Source organism: Schistocerca piceifrons, chromosome 1 (assembly GCF_021461385.2).
Source record: "Schistocerca piceifrons isolate TAMUIC-IGC-003096 chromosome 1, iqSchPice1.1, whole genome shotgun sequence".
Lineage (NCBI taxonomy): Eukaryota > Metazoa > Arthropoda > Insecta > Orthoptera > Acrididae > Schistocerca > Schistocerca piceifrons.
Genome location: NC_060138.1, coordinates 572,864,097 through 572,886,530, shown reverse-complemented (window position 1 = coordinate 572,886,530; position 22,434 = coordinate 572,864,097). Strand labels below are relative to the sequence as shown.

General features: G+C 43.2%; 1 protein-coding gene across 1 annotated transcript in view; it reads left to right on the top strand.

Moving 5' to 3' along the window:
• The window catches only part of LOC124801666 (high-affinity choline transporter 1), a 262,510-nt gene that overhangs the window by 212,187 nt on the left and 27,889 nt on the right, over positions 1-22,434 (top strand). The window contains exons 8-10 of the mRNA XM_047263090.1: positions 8,969-9,186; positions 12,032-12,135; positions 14,995-15,267. Coding sequence (XP_047119046.1) covers positions 8,969-9,186; positions 12,032-12,135; positions 14,995-15,267 — 595 coding nt within the window. The remainder of the gene's footprint in view (positions 1-8,968; positions 9,187-12,031; positions 12,136-14,994; positions 15,268-22,434) is intronic.

Genomic DNA, 22,434 nt, shown 5'->3' with positions numbered 1-22,434 from the left:
GCGTATTCATAGTGCTGTGTACCACTGTTATCGTACATTTAGCACTGCTAGACAAAGAAACCCGAGACAGAACCAAGGAGTATAAAAAGCAAGCTTGAGAACGAAGAATAAAGTGGGCATTACTGATTCTGAACGGAACAATTTTATTTCTAAACAAGGCACTCAGCGGATTCTGTCGACACTGCAGAAATTTTCAGTGCAGTACCAATATTAATATGGATAAGAGTAAGAAAGAGAATGAAATGCAATTACTCTGTAACGAGCCATTGGAGACTTAAAACAAAATACCGAGAAAATACCGTTGCATTCCAGTACGTCATATTATTCCCCAATGTTTTGCCTAGAAAACTGTACTTGTCAACATTATCTTCGTTCAACGCGACAGCCTCACGCCGGCTTACTGCGATGGCCTCTGTGCCGTCATGGTACCACGCTGCTGGTGGACGTCGGGACCACGTATGGCTGCATAAATAATCTCCCCATCATCCACGTACTGCTTCCCATGCAGTGCATCCTTCATTGGGCCAAACTCGTTACCCTTTATGATATTGTGTTAGGCAGCGAGGAATCCAGCGGGCACACACCTCTGAGAGCCCCAACAGGTGGACGAGCGTGTCAGCACTACCAACAGCGACGTTCAATTGTGCAGCGAGGTATCTGATTGTGATCCGTCGATTACTTCGTGTCCACATGTTCCAACATTGCAGGAGTCACAGTTGCGTGAGACCTGTCAGCACAGGGGAGCTCGGGCGGGTTTGCGCAACTTCGTTCCAGTGACGACAGGCGCCTCGCCCAACCACTCATCGTGCTTTTGTTCACTTTTAGGTCTGCGTAACCATTCAGCAAACGCCTATGAACATGTGCTATGCTCTGATTTTCCTCCAAAAGAAACTCAATGATAGCTCTCTACTTTGAACGCACCTCTCTTACAGACACCATTTTGAAGGTTACGTACAGCGCCGCCACCAGTCAGAACTTCCTGAAACCAAAGGGCTGAAGCGAAAATATTACACTATGCCCCATACCAAACTCCATAGTTTCTCAACCACATGTGGCCCAGAAAAAAAAAATGGTTACACTGCCTACTGAATGCCCCTTGTATAACCTCTAAACCTTTGTCGGTTGGGCTCTGGTTCACCCCGTACGCAAGCTTTAAATTATTAATAGCTTTTTTTTTTTACGTATCTCGTTTTGATACTCACGTTTCATATGCGCCATAGACGTCAACGGGTTAGTGCAGTTCTGATGCACCCAAAACTTCGGTATGCCTCATATTTGTTTCTCAAAGTGCTTTCGTCACTACACTAAATCTTAACTACCGAATCTAAACTACATTGCCTGATAAAAAGCACCCAGAAATCGTGGTCGGATGTCAGTGTAACTTCGTGCATGTACACACCGTTGGCGGGTATGTAAATGACCAGAAATGCAATTTTCTGTGACGAGTAGAACGGCTACCAGAGTGAATTAATATCGTTCGCGTTTAATGTTGTTGGCAGGCCTGGTAGGGGATGTAAGAGGCGTCAACAGCGACAGATATCGGGTGATCATTGTGGAGGACACGAATGTACCACGTACGTGTGAGACAACGTTGTCAGTACCTAAGAGATTTTGAAAAGGCTGCTAGAATTTTGCTATATTCAGATTTGTGTGTCTTTCGGATATGACAGTGGCCAGATGTTGGACAGCATGGGAACATGAGGGAAAGTATACTCGTCGTCAAGGTTCCGGTCAACGACGTGTGATCACCACAGTTAAGGATCGCCGTATTGAGCACCAAGCACATCGTAACTCCTCATCTGCGTCTGCCATCCGAGAAGAACTAATGAACTGCAGGTAACATTCTCTGTCATCCTGCACTCGGAGAGTAGCAGCAGACCGACTTTAGAATAACCGCCCCATGTGCAGGCCTCCGCCGTTAACACCACACCACAAACGGCGGCATTTGGAGTGACTGCGTGAGCGGGAAGCATGGACTGCTGATGAGTGATGTCACACTGTGTTCAGCGATATCTCGTGCATCTGCACTACCCTCGACGGCCACCACTGGTGAGTACTGCGGCGACTTTGGTAGGTGGTCTCATACGTCCATTGTGTTGGAGAAGCACAGCGGTGTTACTCCTCGCATCAAGTCGCATGTGGCCATATAGTATAACTTCAGGAAGCGATTGCTAGTGATTGAGGGAACTCTTACGGCACAGACATCATTCACCCTCTTGTCTTATCTCTCAGTTAACATCGTATGGCGCCATTTTTTCAAAGAAATGCTCTTCCATATGTAGCAAATATCTCCATGGGTTGTCTGCTTGATGGTGAGGCGCTCTCGTGCCCAGAAAGTACCCCAGATCAGTTCCACCAAGTAGCACACCTGCTCAACTGTCCCTGACAGAATAAGTGTGAGACCAGGTCGAACTTCATCTTCGTGCCAGTGCCACAATCCAAGATATCAAGGACTAGTTACAAATATTGTAGGCGAGGTTGCGTCAGGAGCGGGTACAATGGCATTTCGAGACTCTTTCCAACCGAACTAAAGCATCAATCAAAGTAAAGAGGGTGTGCAACGTCATACAGATGAGAGGGCTCATACGTACGAGTTATTTGTGAATGTGACTCGATTTCGTTGTCTTTGAAATGACTTACATGCCCTCACAACCCACGAAGTTTAGTTTCGTTTCTTCCTCCCTTCTGGGTGCTTCACTATATTTGTCAGTCATCTGCATGTTCATAAGGCAGCAGCACACACCGCTTGCTACACCTGGAATAACTTTCCGTAAGTAGGAATTTATTTGATGTGAACATTGAAACTTGCTGGTAGATTAAAACCGTGTACCGCACCGAGACTCGAAATCGGGACCTTTGCCTTTCGCGGGCAAGTGCTCCACCATCTGAGCTATCCAATCACGACTCACGCCCCATCCTCACAGCTTTACTACCGCCAGTACTTCGTCTCCTACCTTCCAAACTTCACGTATTCGTTTGGAGAAATTTAGGAACCACCTGAAACTGGAACATGATGGTGAGTGCACCATATTTTGGATGACTGTGCACCAGGCTCATGACAAGAAGTTTTTACATGACCTGCTGCTTGAACGTACGTCTACGAGTCACATCTGAACAGGGATATAAGTAAACACATGTACGTTTCTGGTTTGAGCTCTTTCCTTCATTATTATAACTGTAAGACGACAACCGAGCTAACAGGCCTTCTGGCTGTTATAATCATCTGAACTGGTAGGACCGACCAAGAGACAGATCACGCTCCGTGAACTGAGATACGGAAATAAAACTGACTTGCAAAAGATTGAACTATATGAATACAATCACCCTCACACGGGCGGTTCTTACAAAACGCGTTATAGGTTTGCTAATTACGAGGGGGTCACCTAACTACTGAATAAAAAACCTTTCGCCCAGTTTGATCCCAATTTATTACAAATACTTCTTGCGATCACATACGTAAAGGACAAAATAATAATTACACATAAACTTGATTAATAAAAGTAACTACCAATTATAAGCACTGGAACCAATGTAAAACAGAGTTTGGTTGGTTTGGTAATGCCTGCAAGGAGCAAGAGAGATGAGACTGATCATTTTCTCAACAGGTCATCAGAACAGCAGATGAGTGTGCAGTGATTGCCCTGATCACGCCAGAAAGACTTACAGAATCCACATGCAAATGATAAACCCTGCTCGGTCATGGATGAGAAGCTTGCTCTCCTTCCCGGATAGCCTGTGCTGCCAGATATTCTCACCGTGGTGGGAGAGTTGGAGAACTGAGTTCTACATAAGGCTGGGCGTGCTGACAGCCACCATTCATCAACCACTGTGTGATGGACTGACCATAAAAAATTCAAGTCTGTCTTTTACCGCGTCTCCAAAGTCAGAGTCTCCCTCTCCTCGTCCTGATCCAGAGTATCTGCTTCTGCACGTAACGGAAACCCGTGTGTCCTCTTCCGCACCTATATCCAGAGTGTCCCAGAAATTCTATTTCCTCTGCTCTCTGCACAAAACCCACACAAAAGATACCTCATCAATGACAGGGCTTCGCCAGCAACAGGCCAACGATATTTTTTAAAACAGCAATCCAATGCCTCACTTAGAAAATATTTTACAAGGTATTCAATCAGCTGTTTTTCACTTATAAAATTTTGAGAAAACCGAGTTCCAAATTCCCAGTCCTCGGACGTCCTTTTTTGTCGCCCAACGACTGACCGCACTCGCCTTTCTGGCGACACAGTGAACAATACGGCAGTCCTTAATTTCTAAAAATTTTTACAAAATAATGTACTGAAATAAGGTTTTTAAACATAATTCATTATAATCATAACAAAAAACATAAGATTTAATATAGCAACAGGTGCTACCGTCTGTCCCTGAAGCAAAGTCACTTTACTTTCTAGTCCTGATCGATACAAATCGGCACAAACTGGTAATGTTCGTGACTATGAGCATGTTTCCAACTGTTGCCATCCGCATTGTACGAACAGTTTCATTGTAGCTGATCGATGATCGTGTGTCCAGTATTAATTAATAAAGCTTTTTAATGATGAACGACGATAGAGATATTCCTAGCCCACTGGAATCACTTACAATTCCGACTTCCCGAAGAGTTAGTAAATACAAAGCACGATGTGACAGCAGACGAGGAGTCAGATGTGAAGCAAGTATCATGTGTCTTCTACTGATTCAGTTGTAATGCAACTGGACTGATTTAATTTCATATTCATTATTACAAATAAGCACCACCTTTGAAATCGAAAATCCCAGTAACACGACTTCACGAAACTTTAATTCCGTGTGCCGCGCGCCCAGTTGATCAGCTGTTGTGGCATAAATTACGACAAATAAGAAACAAAATTTTTGTGAAAGGACATTATACAGATGCTCATGTTCAAACACTTCTAGCGTTATTCTTTTCTATTTGACTCAAGTACCTCGCCCCACGCCTCTGCAAATCGCCTCACGCTGTTCACCCATTGTCACGTCCACTGGTGCCGGCGCAGCGGCAAATTGCATTGTGATGTGATACGCTTATGCTACTTTAAATCTCCTGTTTCGACTTGTTACAGTGAGTTAAAGAAAAAGAAAAAGTCCTTGGGGAGCGGGGGTGCCGGAACGCCATTCCGGTGCGTTCTGGCCGAAATGAAGCCCTGCAGTAGGGGACCCCGTAAACTGGTGCGTGGCGGTCAGTGCCCGGGTCGCTGACCCCAGCTCCAAACAGCCTCATCTTTAGAACGGCTGTTCTCCCCAGGGTGCTGAGGGAGCTGGCCGCCAGAGGCTCCTGCCCCCTTCTGCTAGTGGTCCATCCAAGATCTGTAAAACACAACAAACATGGGACGTGCGATTAACTACACAGATAGAGAGAAATTAAAACATGTGTTAGCGCCTTTATTTTTGCAGTCACCGATATCACTCATAATTATCAGCATCAGGTATTCATGAGTTGTTAGACACACGATACGGATTACAATAAACTGAATCAATGCAATGATGCTTGAAAAGTGCCAATGCACCATTTGACTGACGCATTTCAATATGTAGGTACAGATGGGAAGCAGTTTTAATGAATGTTTGTGCTGCCATGTTTCACTATAGCGCCAGCTTATACCGTTTTGGAAACAAACTAAAACCAATTACAGTATACTCATAGATATTTTCATGATCATAAGAGAGCATGTAACAGCAGTAACAGTTGCAGTATGTCTTTGATAACTTCTTAATTTCCTGAACGATCTAAGATGTTTTGTTGTTATTTTAAATCGTAAGCGAATTGAGGCTATTAGTTCAGTCACTTTGACGCCATACTGGCATCGAAACGGAGGACGGCACAGGGAAGGCCGAAATACGAGACGCCTTTCTCGAAATATGTTTTACTGAGGAAGCTCGCCCTGTAGTTCTTGCTTTAAATTATCGCACGAACATCAGAAAGACGTAGAAAAACTGCACAATAGGCATCAAGACGAATTCCGAAAACATCACCTTTGAAACCCATCTTGCTCTGTCCGTCCGCGAGAATCAGAAACAGTGAAAATCGGCGCTAGGTGAATGCCTCGTACCTCGCCATTTTGGAAGCCTTTCGACACAGTTACGTATAGATGCTTGTGAACAAAATACGAGAGTACGAAATACCAGACGAACTAAGTGAACTGAAGAGATTCTGCTCAGATGCAACACAGTGTGTCATTCTCAATAGAGAGAGGTCTTCAGTCGTGAAAAGGAATATCGAGCCCAGCAGTGGAATGCTGTAGGGTCATTACTTTTCACAATACATATAAACGACCTATTGAATGAAGCCCTATGAGACCTTTCGCTGATGCTAATGTTGTATACAGAGAAGTCCCGCCGGAGGTTCGAGTCCTCCCTCGGGCATGGGTGTGTGTGTGTTGTTCGTAGCATAAATTAGTTTAAGTTAGTTTAAGTAGTGTGTAAGTCTAGAAACCGATGACCTCAGCAGTCTGGTCCCTTGGGAATTCACACAAATTTGAACGTTTAGAGAAATCTAAATGCTCGAAAGTTAAAGCGAAATGCAGGAAAACATGCAGAGGATCAAAACATCGTCTAGGGATAGGCAACTGACGTCAGCATAAGCAAATGTTTCGTACTGCGTACAAACAGGAAGAAAGACTCAGTATTCTATGAGTACATTCCCATAAAACATGTTGGAATATGCGTAAGGAGCGATTAAAAGAAAAATTACCGCATAGAAGTAATAGCAGGTAAGATACACTTCAGACTGAGTTTCATCGGAAAGCGCAGGAAATGCAGCCCATCTACAAAGAAGGCAGCTTATAAAACCCTTGTTCGACTAATATTTGAATATTTTTCGTCATTCCGGGAACTGTACCGGGTATGATTGATAAAGGAAACAAAGAAGAGCAGAGCGTTTCGTTACAGATTCATAAAAAGAGTTCGAAAGAGCTACACAGTTTCTCAGTCAACTCCAATGGCAGACGCTACAGGACTGATGTTTTGTATCACTGTCTGGTTTACTGTTAAAGTACAGACAGCGTATGTCTCTAAAAGACTCAACTAATACCTTGCTTCGTCCTGCATATATCTCGTGAAAATATCACTAAGGTAAAATTAGATAGTTTGCAGTCTACACGGAGGCTTTCCAGGAGTCGGTCTTCACCTGAAGGATTTACGAATGCAACAGGAAAAGGGGGAAGTAACAGCTGTAGACAATGTAGCTACTGTCACACACCGTAGGGTGGCTTGCGGATTACAGATATGGAGTAGATGTAGCTATATTAAAAATCAGGCGATTATTGACGAAATTAAGGACATTGCTTTCTAGTAGGGAGGATTGAATTATAGTCGCAATGCACGAATGCACCGAAGCATATTAGGCATCAAGGAGTACAAGACCTCAGATTTACTGTCCTTAAGTTTCAGGATTTTTCAGATAGTCGGAAGGAGCGCCGCAGCACAGACAGCGGGCTGGAGCGGTGGATCTATGATCAGACAGCAGCACAGCGCAACGGGCTGGCGAGACGACAGGATGGCAGGCCATCTACAGACGTCAACAGAAGTTATGCATCACCCCACATGTTAAGCTCTTGTGTTACTATTGTTATTGTTCATGTACCGATCGGCAAATCACCCCTGACGTTGTTTGTAAACGTACATAGTTACGCGTAGAGCGCTGAACTTGAATAGATTGCGTGATTTCAGTTGAAAGTAAAGAGCCTGTAGGGACGCATTAGAGACGTCTTTGGAACAGTAGAGTGAAATTTCATCATGTCACGAATGACAATCGCGAACAGTAATCGGGTCTGCATCATCACGCTACGCGCCGAAGGCTTGTCAAGCAGGAAATTCGCTTGATTTCTATAGCGGTGTCACAGTGATGTGGCGCGACGTGCAATCGGTTCCAACTGAAATGTAACGTTGAGGACTCACATCGGACAGACCGAAAACGATCGACAGGTGCACAAAACGATTGATATCTACAAATTTGTAGTGAAAAAAGTGGGCTGAATGGACCAGAACTGAATTCAGTGTTCGAAGTGGCTGCAGGACGTTATGTATCACATCGGACAGTTAGGAGAAGATTGCATGATGGTGAGCTGTAAGTCGCACACCACAGCCTAATGGACTTTCTTACAGAAGGCCAAACAACCATCCAAATTAGAGGCTCCTGGTTAGGCACTGGAAGTTGTTTACGGACGAAACTGATTTGTTTGTACCCTGATAATCGCAAACAACGTGTTTGGTGACAACCCGGTAGTATCGAACGCCTCCGACACTATGCCCCATGTCTGCAACAAGGTGATGGAGCGGGTTTCTAGGGTGGCATTACATGGGCCACCGTCCATCTATCGTGGTTGTTGAACGAAGTCTCACTAGTTTATGGTACAGGGACGAGATTCTGCCGGGGTCGACAGAAATGAACTGTTTTTGAACGTGGACAGCGATCATGTTCTCAGGGCGACTTCTCCAGAATCGACATTGCAGAACGGAACAATTTGGACCAGGGATGCCTTGATTATCTCGTAGATATTATGCCACGGCGGATTCAAGGCTGCATTTGAGCAAGAGGAAGTTTCACCGTATATTCACTTGACCTAGGAATGCTGGGAAGTATTCCCCTTGGGAAACAGACGAAGTTGTCGTCCCATAAATGTTTGTTACTTCGAATTAGTGATCTGGAAGCAGTGGAAATAAATATTCGTGCCTGTGCCATGAAATTCGAAACAAACGGGTGGTGCTAAACTATTTTTGAATGTGTGTGTGTGTGGGCGCCCGCGGGCGCGCGCGCGCTTGTGTGTGTGTGTGTGTGTGTGTGTGTGTGTGTGTGTAACTCCCGGGGTCTGTGCACAGTGGGCTGTACTTCGTGAGACGGGCTGGCCTGGACGATACACAGGTTGGGCCGTCTGAAGCCGCCCCGTTCTCGACCCTAGTTTTAAGCTCCTCATGCAAACCAGCCACATCAGCAGTCGGCCCACTCTCTGGTACGTTGCAGCGTGGAACGAGACGGCGTACCACGGGCCGTGGCCGCTGACGGAGGACGAGACGTCGATGATCCTGCCGATGGTGCTGCAGTACCTCACCCCCGACTACGTGTCCTTCTTCGGGCTGGGCGCTGTCTCTGCGGCTGTCATGTCTTCGGCTGACTCCAGCGTGCTGTCAGCGTCCTCGATGTTCGCCAGGAATGTTTATAAGCTTATCTTCAGGCAGCGCGTACGTATTTCTTTTGAATTAGTTGCATTTTCCATAGATCTACCGAATAATTTTTTATGAAAGTGACATCGAATGAGTCAGTTTGAAAGATTTACTTAAATTTTTTTTCTATTGTTAATGAAGTAATTCTTTCAGTCCTCTTCATGCAACTGCACTCAAAAAACAAAAATATGACTTTGTGAACACCACACACGAGCAGTATTATTACTGCTCGCTTTTGAGCAATCAGTGTTTTCTAAGTGGTGTGCTACCGCAGGAAAATCTTCCATAAGCCATTCTGAATACTAATATACAAAATATATCAGGAGGTTCATTCGTTTATTTCCAAAACCAACAATTATGTGGAATATAAAAGTAGCTGAACTTAAATATTTGAGCACACTCAGTAATATGCTTCTTCGAGCTCACGTTTTCATCAATATGTGCACCCAAAGATTTGAAACATGCTTCCTGGTTTACTGGCTGCTGTTCAAGCGCTCCGTCAGTTGTTGGCATGGCTCTCTTCCTCGAACGGAACTGCATATAATGTGTTCTCAAAATTAAGGGACAGTCCTTTTTCCAGAGAACAGATTTTAAGAGTTCTTTGAAAAACAGTCTGATAATTGAGGCACTTAATGGTGTAGTTTAAGCAAGCAGATATTTTTGCTAAAGAAATAGAAAGGTACTATGCTTCAGCTTCACATGCAATAAGTCTGCCACTCAACCAGGCAACTTGGAGTCAGGCTGCGAGCACTTGCCTCTGCTGAGTTCTTATTGCAGCACTGTATCTAAAAAAGTGTTACTTATGGAACTGTCGGTCTTTCTCTTGGAACATTTTTTGGTTTACTTTTTTTCATCTAGCTCTCACTTCTTTGGTGGAGATTTGCTGATTCATAATAACGTGAAGAGGAGGCGTGGCCGGGGAAGAGAATTGATGAGAGACGTTTCACTCTCAACTCAAGCAGGGAACTGAAGTCATTGTTAACCGACGCAACACAAAAGAGGTTAAACAATGAATTTACTATGGAGCAGACGAGATCTAAATCTGAACTTACTCTGTATATGACAGTCAGCATGTTAGGGGTGCAGGTAAAAATATTCCGATAATTGGTACCTTAATATGTACCTATTTCAGTGTATTACATTAATGCGGTGTCTGTATTTGGAGGTGTCTGTGAAGTTTGATGCAATGTTCCTTCGAACATACATGCATGTCTTTTCTCATTTACACACCACTAGTCTCTTCAAAAGATAATTAAGTGTTGTAACAAAATACAACGTCTTGGCCAGATTTTAATACAAACATCCTGAACTGTTTGTCGTCACACCTTTTCCTTTCATCTCTGGGACCGATGACCTCGCTGTTCGGTCCCCTGCCTCAAATCAACCAACCAATCAATCAACCTTTGATCCCGCTTTGCCCAAAAATTTCACATCATTCCATTAGCTTTCTAGTAATGCGGATACCACTGCTTTTTTTTAGGGTCTGTTTGTTTCAAAACATGATAAATTCGCTGTGGACTACATGAAATTACTGTCATTTCATCAGATTAAGTGAGTTCAGGATTAGATGTAGTTTTTCACCGTAAGCAAACAAGACATTGGAAGAAAAAAATGATAAACTACGGGCAAGAACAGGGCCTGAAACCAAGCCCAACAGCGTACAGAAATAGCTTGAAATGGTATATTCCCCTTCATTCTGAAGCGCTTGCATAATTACTGTTCATGCTACAGAAAGCATGTAATGCTATAGTTACGCAGATAAGTTTTATGTTTAAATTTCTGAAGAACTTAAAACTTGGTATATTTATAATTCTGTTGTGGATTTAAGTCTTTACTTGTAATGACCATCTACTTCTGTGCGGACCCTCTGGGAACTTCATTTTAGGAGGGCACTGAGTAACTGAATTTTAACCTTAGTCCAGCACTTTTTGCGAAACAAGCGCGAAAACTCATTACAATAAAATTTAAAGTGATAACACAGCATGGTACTGAAATGGCTAAAGCATACAGAAACATTTCCTTTGCGATGTGATCTTTATCGATGACTGATGTATACAAAACTCGTATTACCTCTGTGTAAACTAATTTACTCGTTTCATTTTTTTTAGATAAATGTGTCCTGTCCAGTTTTTTGATACTAAGTCTGCCGTAGAGCTTCATACATTTAGAAACTAGGTTTAGGGGAATTGTGGCTATCATTTGTACGACATTCGACGCATCTCGATGAAATAATGGTTCATTTCAATATACTGGACGAATTCGACAGTCAGTGTCAGCAACACTATTCGTTATTCATTAAAAAAATGAAATACGTGAATGGCTTCTGTTACGTTCATGGTAAAAACCACCCTTCTCCCATATATGGTTCGGAATAATGTAACCGTTAGCACTCTCAGTTATTTGTAGCTTGTGATGTTCCGCCCACATTAGAGGATTTATCTCTCGCTGCATTGTGTAACGGAAAATGTATGCAAACCAGGTTCCTGTGCTCAAACAGTTTTTCGAGTCTACTTACAGTTGCCTCACTTGGGGCTTTTGGCTTCCGGACAAGGGTCAACCACTGAGAAATGAAAGGGAAGCAGTGCCTCTGCTAATCAGACAAAAACCTTGAGCCACCACATTCTTAGAAGAAGGTGGCTCACTAATATCATTAATCACAAAATCCAATTTGCGTTCCTTTGGTATGCGTTTGAAAAATATTTTTTCTTCTACTGAGCTACGCTTACTTTCGGGTTATATTGCAACGAAATGCATAAATTCTTTTTGGTGTACTTTGAGAGACCATTGAAAATGAGTCGCCGAAAAAGATCGAACTTGTGCAGAGTGAAAATCCGATGGTCAGCGAGGTTTGCTGGTGTTACAGGCCTCCGAGATGGAGATCATCTGGGTGATGCGGGTCTCCATACTGGTGGTGGGCGTCCTGTCCACCATCATGGCGCTCACCATTCCCTCCATTTACGGCCTCTGGTAAGTTAATGTAGTACCTCTGCCTCTTTCTTTTCTCTGTCTCCTCTTGCCATCTCTCGAAAAATCTGAAGGTCTGACATCATAAATCGACTGTCAAATGGACAACCCACGTTCCGCCCCCTCTGCCAAGTATTCTCCTTGACGACACCCGAAGAATAACTCCAGGGGAAAGTATGGAATACAACGGCAAAAATCGGCAGTAATGGCCGGGAAGGCAGTGTGCTAACGACATGTCGCCTCCATTCACCATCTCCACAACCCTCACTATTGACATTCCAATTCAAACCCTCAGACTGTAGTTCAAATCATGAACCTTTCTTTTCAAGAGTATAAGCCCGTCTTAGGAATAAAAGCAAAATTGGGATTTCAGCAAGCGACAACAAGCATCATGAAAAACTCTAAGGAAGAATTTAAAATGGCGAAAATTATAACAAGCGGAAGATGTTTGGAAACTATTCAAAGTACAATTCAAAAACATGTTACAGAACTGATAAACCGTGTAGACTGAGAATTCAGTCAGTGGCACATGCAGGTGTGCAGGTTAAGTGTGTTCCAAAAGACATAGGTCAAGGTAGTACATATATCCAGAGGGAATGTTTCTATGAGATGTGGTAGAGCACGTCAGTACAGCAGGACGAGACGATGAATTCTGCAGGGCCAGCGGAGCGGTCCGGTAACGTAAACAGGGTCCAGCGGCAATGGTGGTGAGTAGACGGCGATGACGTGATTGAGTGACTTGCCGAAGAGAGGGGTCTTTCTCGTACTCTGTTTCTCGCCAGGTGGCCGACTTGCATGGCCGGTGGTCGCGTGGCATAACTTACCGACATTTTTTTAGACATGAAGTCATTGAATGGTCTGCGACCATGTTCGAGTCAAATAAATTTATTCTTGTCCTGGTTGCCAATATTTCTTTATTTTTCACTTTTTACAATGCGTTTCGCTTCATACCATCATCAGGTTAGTGGTGCAAAAAATTTATGTAAGAATAGATACAAAAAATTCTTATGCAATGACGCGATACACGGAATGTAACACAAGACTAGGTGTCTGTGTGCGAAGCAAGGAATCGATTTACATACCTTGAGGATAAATAATATACAATCATTATTGAACATTCTTCCTATGCGATAGCTGACGTTAGAGGTAATATCATACACCGTGTTACAAAATTCTGAGCCATACGAATTCGTCTTCTCCTTTTACTTTTCTCTTGTCCCGCAGTTTTCGCAGGGTCGTCATTGTTACAATCGGGTTTGGCATGGTTAATTGAAAGGGGTGGCTGGATGCCCTTCCTGGCGCCACCACATAGCCCCCAGGACGGAATCAGTGTACTCCAGCTGTCTGCGTCTAGTGTAAACCATGAAAGTGTGCGAACGTGTTGCAAATGTCTGAGAGTCGTGTAACTCAAGCGGGATGTGAGGACCAGCCAGGTATTCACCTACTGGGATGTGGAAAACCGCCTAAAAGCCACATCCGGGTTGGCCGGCACACCGGCCCACGTCCTTAATCCGCTGAGCGGATTCGATTCCGGGCCAGCGCGCCTACCCGAGTCCAGAAAGCAGTGCATTAGCGCTCTCGGCTAACTTGGCGAGTTTGTGCCATACGGATTCTTAATTATAAATGATTTTTAAACCTTACTTAAGTATTCTACATAATTTATGTGATACAATAATAACCACAATTTTGATATGTGTGTAGAGACGTACTCATGAACGTATTCAGGTGTATACCTAATACTGGCAACAAAATTTAAAGATACAGTTGTTTATCGTGACAACAAAACTTCAAGTATAGCAATTTTAGAAAGGAAGGAAAAGTAACGATTATTATGACAACCTGTATTTATTACAACTTATGAAGGGAACAGGATCATTTATTGTAGCCACTTATAAGGAAGAACGTGTGTGTCAACAAGTGTAATGTGAACCACTGCGACGCAACTCTAAAAGTAATTGAATACATATGAGTCTCATAATTAATCAAGATGTGTAAATACTATATCAACATTACATTTTACGTTGATAAAAGTTCCTTTTCCCTCTTTACTAAAATTTCTGCACTGTGAGTTTTGGTTTCGCGATAAAGAACTGTACCTTTAAATTTTGTAACCACTATTAGTTACACGACTGTAAAGGTTCATACGTATACAGGGTGGTGAGAAAATGTATGACACGCTTGTAGGGATGTCTGAGGGCAGCTTCTAGTGAGACGTAAATGTTAAGAAAAAATACACTGCGCCGTTTCCGAGTTATTTAGCATTGAAATCAGCCAATCAGGGCGCCGCGTGCTCACATTCAAGCGGCCTACCAGAGGCGGTGTTGCCCAGTGAGTGCTTTGCTTGGTTGACTGAAATTTGAATTTGCGCGTGCGACGAGCTGATTGCCTAACTTCAGTGCTAAATAACTCGGAAACGGTGCAACGGATCGAATTTTTTCTTGACATTTATGTCCCAGTATAACCTGCCCTGCAAGATCCCTACAAGAGTATCAAACATTTTTCTACCGCCCTTTATATCTATGATCATATATAAAAAAGGTTATTATCGTATCACCTAAATTATGTAGAATACATAGGAAAAGTTTACAAATTATTTATGATCAGGAATTTATGTGTCACAGAGGTTTCTAATCCGGCTTATGATGTGTCTAACACCACCTCGTGTTTACATTTTAACACGGTATGTGGTATGAGCCGGGTTGCTCACTGATGGTAAGGAAGAATGTTCCATAATGCGTATATGCTATACATCCGTATTCATATAAATGTTACGCTGCCAATGAAATGACAGTGTGTGTAGTAACAAGTTGTGCAGACCTACTCGCGACGTGCGACTGCAGCTGTGTGGTGTGGCGTGCGCAGGTCCATGTGCTCGGACCTGGTGTACGTGATCCTGTTCCCGCAGCTGCTGATGGTGGTGCACTTCAAGCACCACTGCAACACGTACGGCAGCCTCACCGCCTACTTGGTGGCGTTCTTCGTGCGCATCAGCGGCGGCGAGCAGCTGATGGGGCTGCCCGCGGCCATCCACTTCCCCGGCTGGGACGAGGAGAACCAGCGCCAGCTGTTCCCCTTCCGCACCTTCTCCATGCTGCTCTCGCTCATCACGCTCGTCTTCGTCTCCTGGCTCACCAGGCGAGTGTCCACCCATATTCTTCAACAGCTTCACTCGCTGATCAAGATAACAGCCCATAAAAAGTTTTTCACCAACCTCACGACTTGCATATTTTGTTTCATTTCCTTCATTTGTGTTGCCGTAGTTTCCGTAGTTGCTTCATAATTATTGAATGCTTCATAATTATTGAACGTATTTTATATCTGTGTGTGTAACAACAAGAAAGAGCGTGTTTTTATCACGAAAACCGTTTCCTTTATTGACGAAAAATGTCTGTGTCTACATTACACATATATTCCGCAAACCGTGCGTGGCGGAGGGTAGCTTATACCACCATTAGTCATTTCCTGTTGCACTCACAAACAGAGCGGAGGAAAACAATTATTTAAATTTCTCCGCACAAGCCCTATTTTCTCTCATCTTCTCGCTACTTACGCGAAATTTACTTTGACGGTAGGAAAATCATCCTGCATTCAGCTTCGAATTGTGGTTCTCGAATTTTTCTCAGTAGTTTTCCGCGCAAAGACAGTCGCTTCATCCAGGAATTCCCACCAGAGATCAAAAAGCATCCCGTGCTATTAACTTGTCGACCTCGACATGGTGCAGATCCGAAACACAAAAGTAGTACTGAGGAATGGGTTGCACCTACTTTCTATTCGCAGTCGTCTTTATTGATGAAGTGAACCGCTCGTCTTTCGCACTACCGTCCTTATGTGGTCGTTCCACTTCATGTCGCCCTGCAACATTATACGTTGACGTTTAACAGACTTCAGCTTATGTACACTGTTCGGTATGCCAGTGAATGCCTCTCATAATCATTCAAGCCTACACCTTGAGAGCATTGTCATTTTAGGGCAAGGAGGTTCGTCAGTTCCAGAAGCAGCCTGCTGAAACAGCGCCCATCACAGTGATGTCTCTCGACAATTCACTGATAATTACCATCGTAGTAATTGCCAGCACACTACGGAAGTGCTGGTAACGCAGCAGAACTTTAAATTCGATGGTCAATAGAAAAAGAAAAAAACACACAGCTGATTGACGTCTTCATTCTACATAATGAAATATGTAACAAGTGTTGTCCCCAATATCATGCATAACGGAAGCAAAAAGTTATAAATGTCTTAGTGTCCCCACTCAGTATTCTTCTAACACCCGATTAATATGAACTGTTGCGTATTAGCCTATCAGTTCACAACTTACTGATTCGATAGTTCTGAATCAGTTATGTTTCGCATCATCACATTTTGGGATCGAAGAGACAGAGAATCTCGTATCAAATACGACATTATTACTTCATCGTTAATGAAGCTAATATTGTATAAATATCAAGAAATTCAAAGTTTTTCGATATTGGACACATGTAAATAAAAGAAAACCAGATTTAGCAGCGTAGAAAGTGAAACCACAGTCTAATACGTAGCCTCACCACAGTCGCGACACGCTCTGCTGCAAAAGATACCGTTGGCAGCTGTAGTGGCATTAGCGCTTCGAGCGATAAGATAGCAAACAGTGACATGGTTCTTAAGGATAATATTTGTTTTTGACTATTTTTCTATTTAATTAATGAAATAGTTATAATATTTTTACATTCCGCTCATTAGTAAACTACCAATAGATGTGAATTATCGTTAAATGAATTTAAAAACAGCCGAACCTCACTGATTCGGTGACGTAAGCTACAACTTATTCATGAAGAAATACTTTGCAACATGTGTAAAATTGAAGCTTATTCCGCTGACAGAAACAGAATATATACATATATTTCATGCATGAGAAAGATATACAGTATTCCTGCTGTTTTCTGTTCTTGTTGTGCTAGGCACTTTTCTTAACATGTAAAAATTTATAGTCTAATGACGGTCCATTCTTACGCTTCACTTGATTTAATAATACGAGGATACTTTTCAAAATGTAATTACATTGCTTCAAAAGCAAATGTGCTGAAGAGGCTTACCGTTTCTGCCTCATATGTAAGAACAAGTGTGGAACTGGTTTCTCATGTGTTGGCAGATATTGTTATTGCTTTTGACTTTGTATTATCATGTTTGTGTGGTTTTCCCTTCAACATTAGTTGTGGTGGATTACTTGGTGCGTTAAATGCTGTAGTTATTGCATTCCTTGCAATTTATCCTTGTTCCACATTCACTGATTTGACTGAAAGTGAAGTGAGAATGCACTTCATACTGTTCACTAGGTAGCCTATGTGACGTCTCTCTGTAAAATCTCGGGTCTTATGCTGTTTATTAGCCATTCTTCGTTTTTAAAGAAAACGTCATTCTTCGGAAAGTACCCGTAGGTTACAAGAGAATCCCTTCCTGCAATGTACCGTTACATATTTCCCAACGTGCATAGGAAAGTAAAGAAAGACAAACATGGTGTCGTGTTTTCATTATTATCGATTTTTGTGGCACTCCTTACGCTCCCTGTTGTAAAAATAAATATAAACGGTACTATTCACACTCATCCGATGTCGTATTCAGAAGTATAGATTGCTGGCTGCTTGGCGCGCTGCTATAACAGTGGGTAACGATAAAGAATATAGCGAGTGTTTTGTTGGAGTGTAGTGAAATTTAACTATAAAAACGATTTGCAGGTTATAAAAACAAGGGCGGTGTAGGTAAAGAGGAACTAGCATCCTTACATTAATAGTTGAGATGTTGGAATACGGGGAAGTAACGCAAATTATTAGGACAACAACAGAAAACCAAGTTATTCCTTCAACCGACTGAGATGTACGTGATCGCTGGAAATCACTAACATGTGACGTAATAAGATTGCTACACAAAGCCACAACGATGACGTATTGGCAGTTCAGAGCATTTCCAGGGATGGTAGAAGAAGTAAAAAGGAGAATAAGTGACAAGGACCAGTGTGTTTGAATCATTTCCTGAGCCCCTGTAAACGTCTCATCACAGCGAGACAACGTTGCGTGCAGGTTTGGTGACAATTGTTGCAGGATGAGAAGCCTGCAGCGGACGCACCGGTGGTGGAGGTGCGCTCCCACTAGTCGTGACCCAGGCTCGGGAGAGGTGCGGACTCAGGGCCGCCTGGCCGCGTACAAAGGCGCCCAATCTGGCCATCTGCGTGAGGGCCCCTCCACAGCCAGACCCGCGGCTTGGCCTCTCCCCGCCCCTCCCATCACTCCCTTTCAATAGCCACCCTCGCCACCAACACGCCTGCCTGCTCCTTCACAGCTCGCCGCCACCTCCGTTTATTGGAAATGTCCGTTCTCCGCGTCACGCGTCAAATACTCGTCTTTACACCGCGCGTTAAAAGAGAAATGGAGCAGTGGGTCAGCGGAAAAAACGAAATAACCCGACGACGGTCGTTACATACTGACTGGAAAACCATGAGAGAGAGTTAATTTTATAATTGTTAATTGAGGAAATTGTTCTTAAGAATCAAAGCACGAAACAGCTTTGCTTGAAGTACTATACGAGTATGATTTCCTAGCAGTCTATGTGTGTCAGTCGGTATTGCAGTCGTCTCGGCCGATTTCCGTGTTTACATTTTCTTCGACCTGAAGATGATGGGCCGCTCTTCCCCTAATTTTCCTAAGTGGGTTGTGAGCGGAGCCAAAGCCTCAGGATTGCAGTGAGAGTAGCTTACTCAGACGGCCGTTTCCAACATCCATGGCAGAGAAACTGAAAGTACCCCCAGAAGAAGCAGCGCACAAAAACTTCATTTGCTCCGACAGGAAATGTCCGATGAAAATGCCAATATTTTGCTCCTGATTCCGACTGGATGGAGGACCTGATTGTTAAATAATTTCGTGGAGATGTTTTGGAGCTGGCGAAATCAAGGAATCTCCTGGCGACCCCCGTAAGGTGTAGAAGTCGTGCGCCCCCTCCGGCGGAGAAACTTTAGAAGTTAGGAGAAGGTGTTGCTGATCAACCGAGTAATCTGTGAGAATCCGAAAGTGGGTTCCCGCAAGCGAACGTGGATTTCGGGTTGAATTATCCGTTTTTTTCTCTCTGAAGTTCAGTAGACAAAGACCTGAAATTAGATTGTGGAGGCAAGTAACTAGGTGGACCGTGGTGTGTAATGATCGAGACTGATTTGGCAGGCATTTTGCTGAAACTAACAAATTATATTCGTTTCGATGGAAATTTGCGTGCAGCGTTTCTAGTGTGACTTTTCCCCCACTGACTTTAAATTATATTTCCCTTGGGTTGTCGTAGCGAACCTCGGTGAGTGAGGCTAGGAACCAGATGTAAGAGATGCATGAATTCGTAGTGATGTACGTATTCCAATTCAGGGATCGGAAATTATTTCGTTTGCTACATGGTATTAATTACTGACTTTGGAATAGTGAGAAGTTTGACCCTGTTGGTGGGTTGGTTGTTTGATTCGGGAGAAGAGACCAAACAGTGAGGTCATCGGTCCCATCTGATTAGGGAAGGATGGGGACGGAAGTCGGGCAAGCCATTTCAAAGGAATCATCCCGACATTTGCCTGAAGCGATTTAGCGAATCACGGAAAACCTAAATCAGGATGACCGGACGCGGGTTTGAACTGTCGTCCTCCAGAATGCGAGTTCAGTGTGCTAACCACTGCGCCACCTCGCTCAATTTTAAATCTATCTCGCAGGTCAAAGCGAGACGGATGACCCTTGTTTTAACTTATTTCACATGTGTAGGATTACAGATAATTAATCTAAGTCTGTCCAATTAAATCCGAGAAGAAGTACGTCATGTAGTGAGTCTCGCACGAGACACATCGCCGAGAGTGCGTTGTTTCAGTGCAATAACATCAGTGGGACTTGACGTGATCACACGGAAATTACAAAGTACGGACGACAGGAACATTTCAAGCAAATACAGCGTTTTTAGCCGTCACCATTAGAAAGAACATATGAAGAGTGAAAACGTTATTAGACTAGATGTAACCCATCATACAAACTGCTCCGTTGGACGTACACTACATACGATTCGGCAACCCCAGTAAGAATACCGCAGTTTATTCTGCAGGGAAATCTTACAAATACCACATGCCGTACAAGCACAGTCAAGGCGAACTTCACATTTCAAGTGAAGTGAACGTTTAATGACTCTGTGTATACTAACTGTTAATATGCCAGAATATTACTGCTCGCCTTTAAGTGCACGTCATGAATCATAGTTCAACTTCAAATAATTTTTGATGAATATACTATACGTCATTCTTTCACTCCAGCTATCTACCGTGTATTTTTGTTTCTAACATAACCAAAGTAATAGAGAGATGGAAGCTTCGACGGAAACAGTAATAGCCCAATTATCTGCTTGTCTTGTTAGGCCTTAAGTTAATATGAAGTCAATATGAAGGTGCCACTACGTTGATTACATACGACAGAGTGACTTGGAGGAAGAATGCAAACCCGAAAAATGCAAAGTCACACCGGGACTTCCATGCTGCTCGTTCCACATAAAGTTCATCGAAAATGGAATTAAGGAAATAAAAGTAAAGAATCATAAATGGCATTACATTTTAGCGTGGAAGAAACCACTGATAGAATTACTGATGACACTTCTCCTGTACGAAACTAGGGAAATGCTGCAGGACTTGTTGCATGGAATAAGTAGTCTGCTGTTCACACATAGTGGAGTCAGAACAAACTAAACTAAAACAAAACTTTAGAGTTGGAGGAGGAAAGAGATTAGCGCCAAACTTAACATAAAAATTTAGGACTTAATAGTAGGCAAAGTTAAGGAATTCTGGTAGACGGAACTCAAGTTTCACGTGATGGGCGCCGAAACGAGGACACAAGAAGAAGGTTTACGCAGAGAAAAAGTGCATTCCTCACCAAAAGAATGCTTCTATTGTCGAAGAGAGGCATTAACTTGATAAGTAAATTTCAGAGGATATACGTCTGGAGCACAGTACTGTATGGAAGTAAATCATGGACAATGAAAACAGGAAAAGAGGATACTCACTGCGTTGGAGATGTAGTGCTGCAGAAGGATGCAGACAATCTGGTGGAACGATAAGAAATTAGGATGTTTCTTTGCAGAATCGACGAGGAAAGAAATGTGTGGGAAGCTGTAGCTAGAAGAGACAGCACGATCGGACGTCTATCAAGAACAAAGAATAATTGACACTGCACTAGATCGAGGGCAAGAATAGTAGGGGAAAAAATTGGGCTACGTGCCTACAAAATTGTATCACTGTGCAGCATATAGTTCAGGAGGTATGACATCATAATCATTTAGAAGTGTAAAAAACCAGCTTGCGTATAAACGGAGAACAAATTACCTAGCATTTGATGAGATCAATAACCGTCTTCCAAGATAATTCCAAACATTTTGTAAACTTTTTCTCGCTTACACTCTTAACTCAAATATACAATGAAGCACCAAAGGAACTGGTATAGGCACGTTTATTCAAATACAGAGATATGAAGACAGACAGAATACGGCGCTTCGTTCGGCAACACCTATATAAGAAAAGAGTCTGGCGCAGTTGTTAGATCGGTTACTGCCGCTACAATTGCAGGTTATCAAGATTTAAGTGAGTTTGAACGTGGTTTTAAAGTCAATCTAGCTATTACTGGGAATTTTCCCTTACGACCACTTGACGAGTGTACCGTGAGCATCAGGAATCCGGTAAAACATCAAATCTCAGACATCGCTGCAGCCGGAAGAAAGATCTTGCGAGAACGGGACCAACGATGACTGAAGAGAATCGTGCAACTGACAGAAGTGCAAACCTTCCGCAAATTGCTGCAGATTTCAATGCCGCGCCATCAACAAGTGTCGGCCTGAGAACCAGTCAACGAAACATCATCGATGCTGGAACGTGCAAAGGTGAAATGGGGTCGGTCCTGGGGCCGTATCCCCTCAATAAGGTTTTCAATGCTCTGTGCTTCCGGGATGCGCATGTCTAATGCGTCGACAGCGATGCGTACTCGGTCAAAATATTGTCCCAAGGTTTCCTGATACGCCTGCACTTTCCAGTAATATTCTTGCTCTAAACGAACGCTGACAGTTTTTGCTTTAACACACGTTGCTTCAGCTGCCGTAACGCCCCAGGTTTCTACAAGACTTCCGCCTATAGTATACTCAACTCGCCTTTAGTAAGGCGGATAAAGTAACGGTAGCGAAACGGCGTGACGTATCTCGTCTTTACTCGTCTTTACACCGCGCGTTAAAGGAGAAATGGAGCAGTGGGTCAACGGAAAAAAAGAAATAACCCGACGAAGGTCGTTA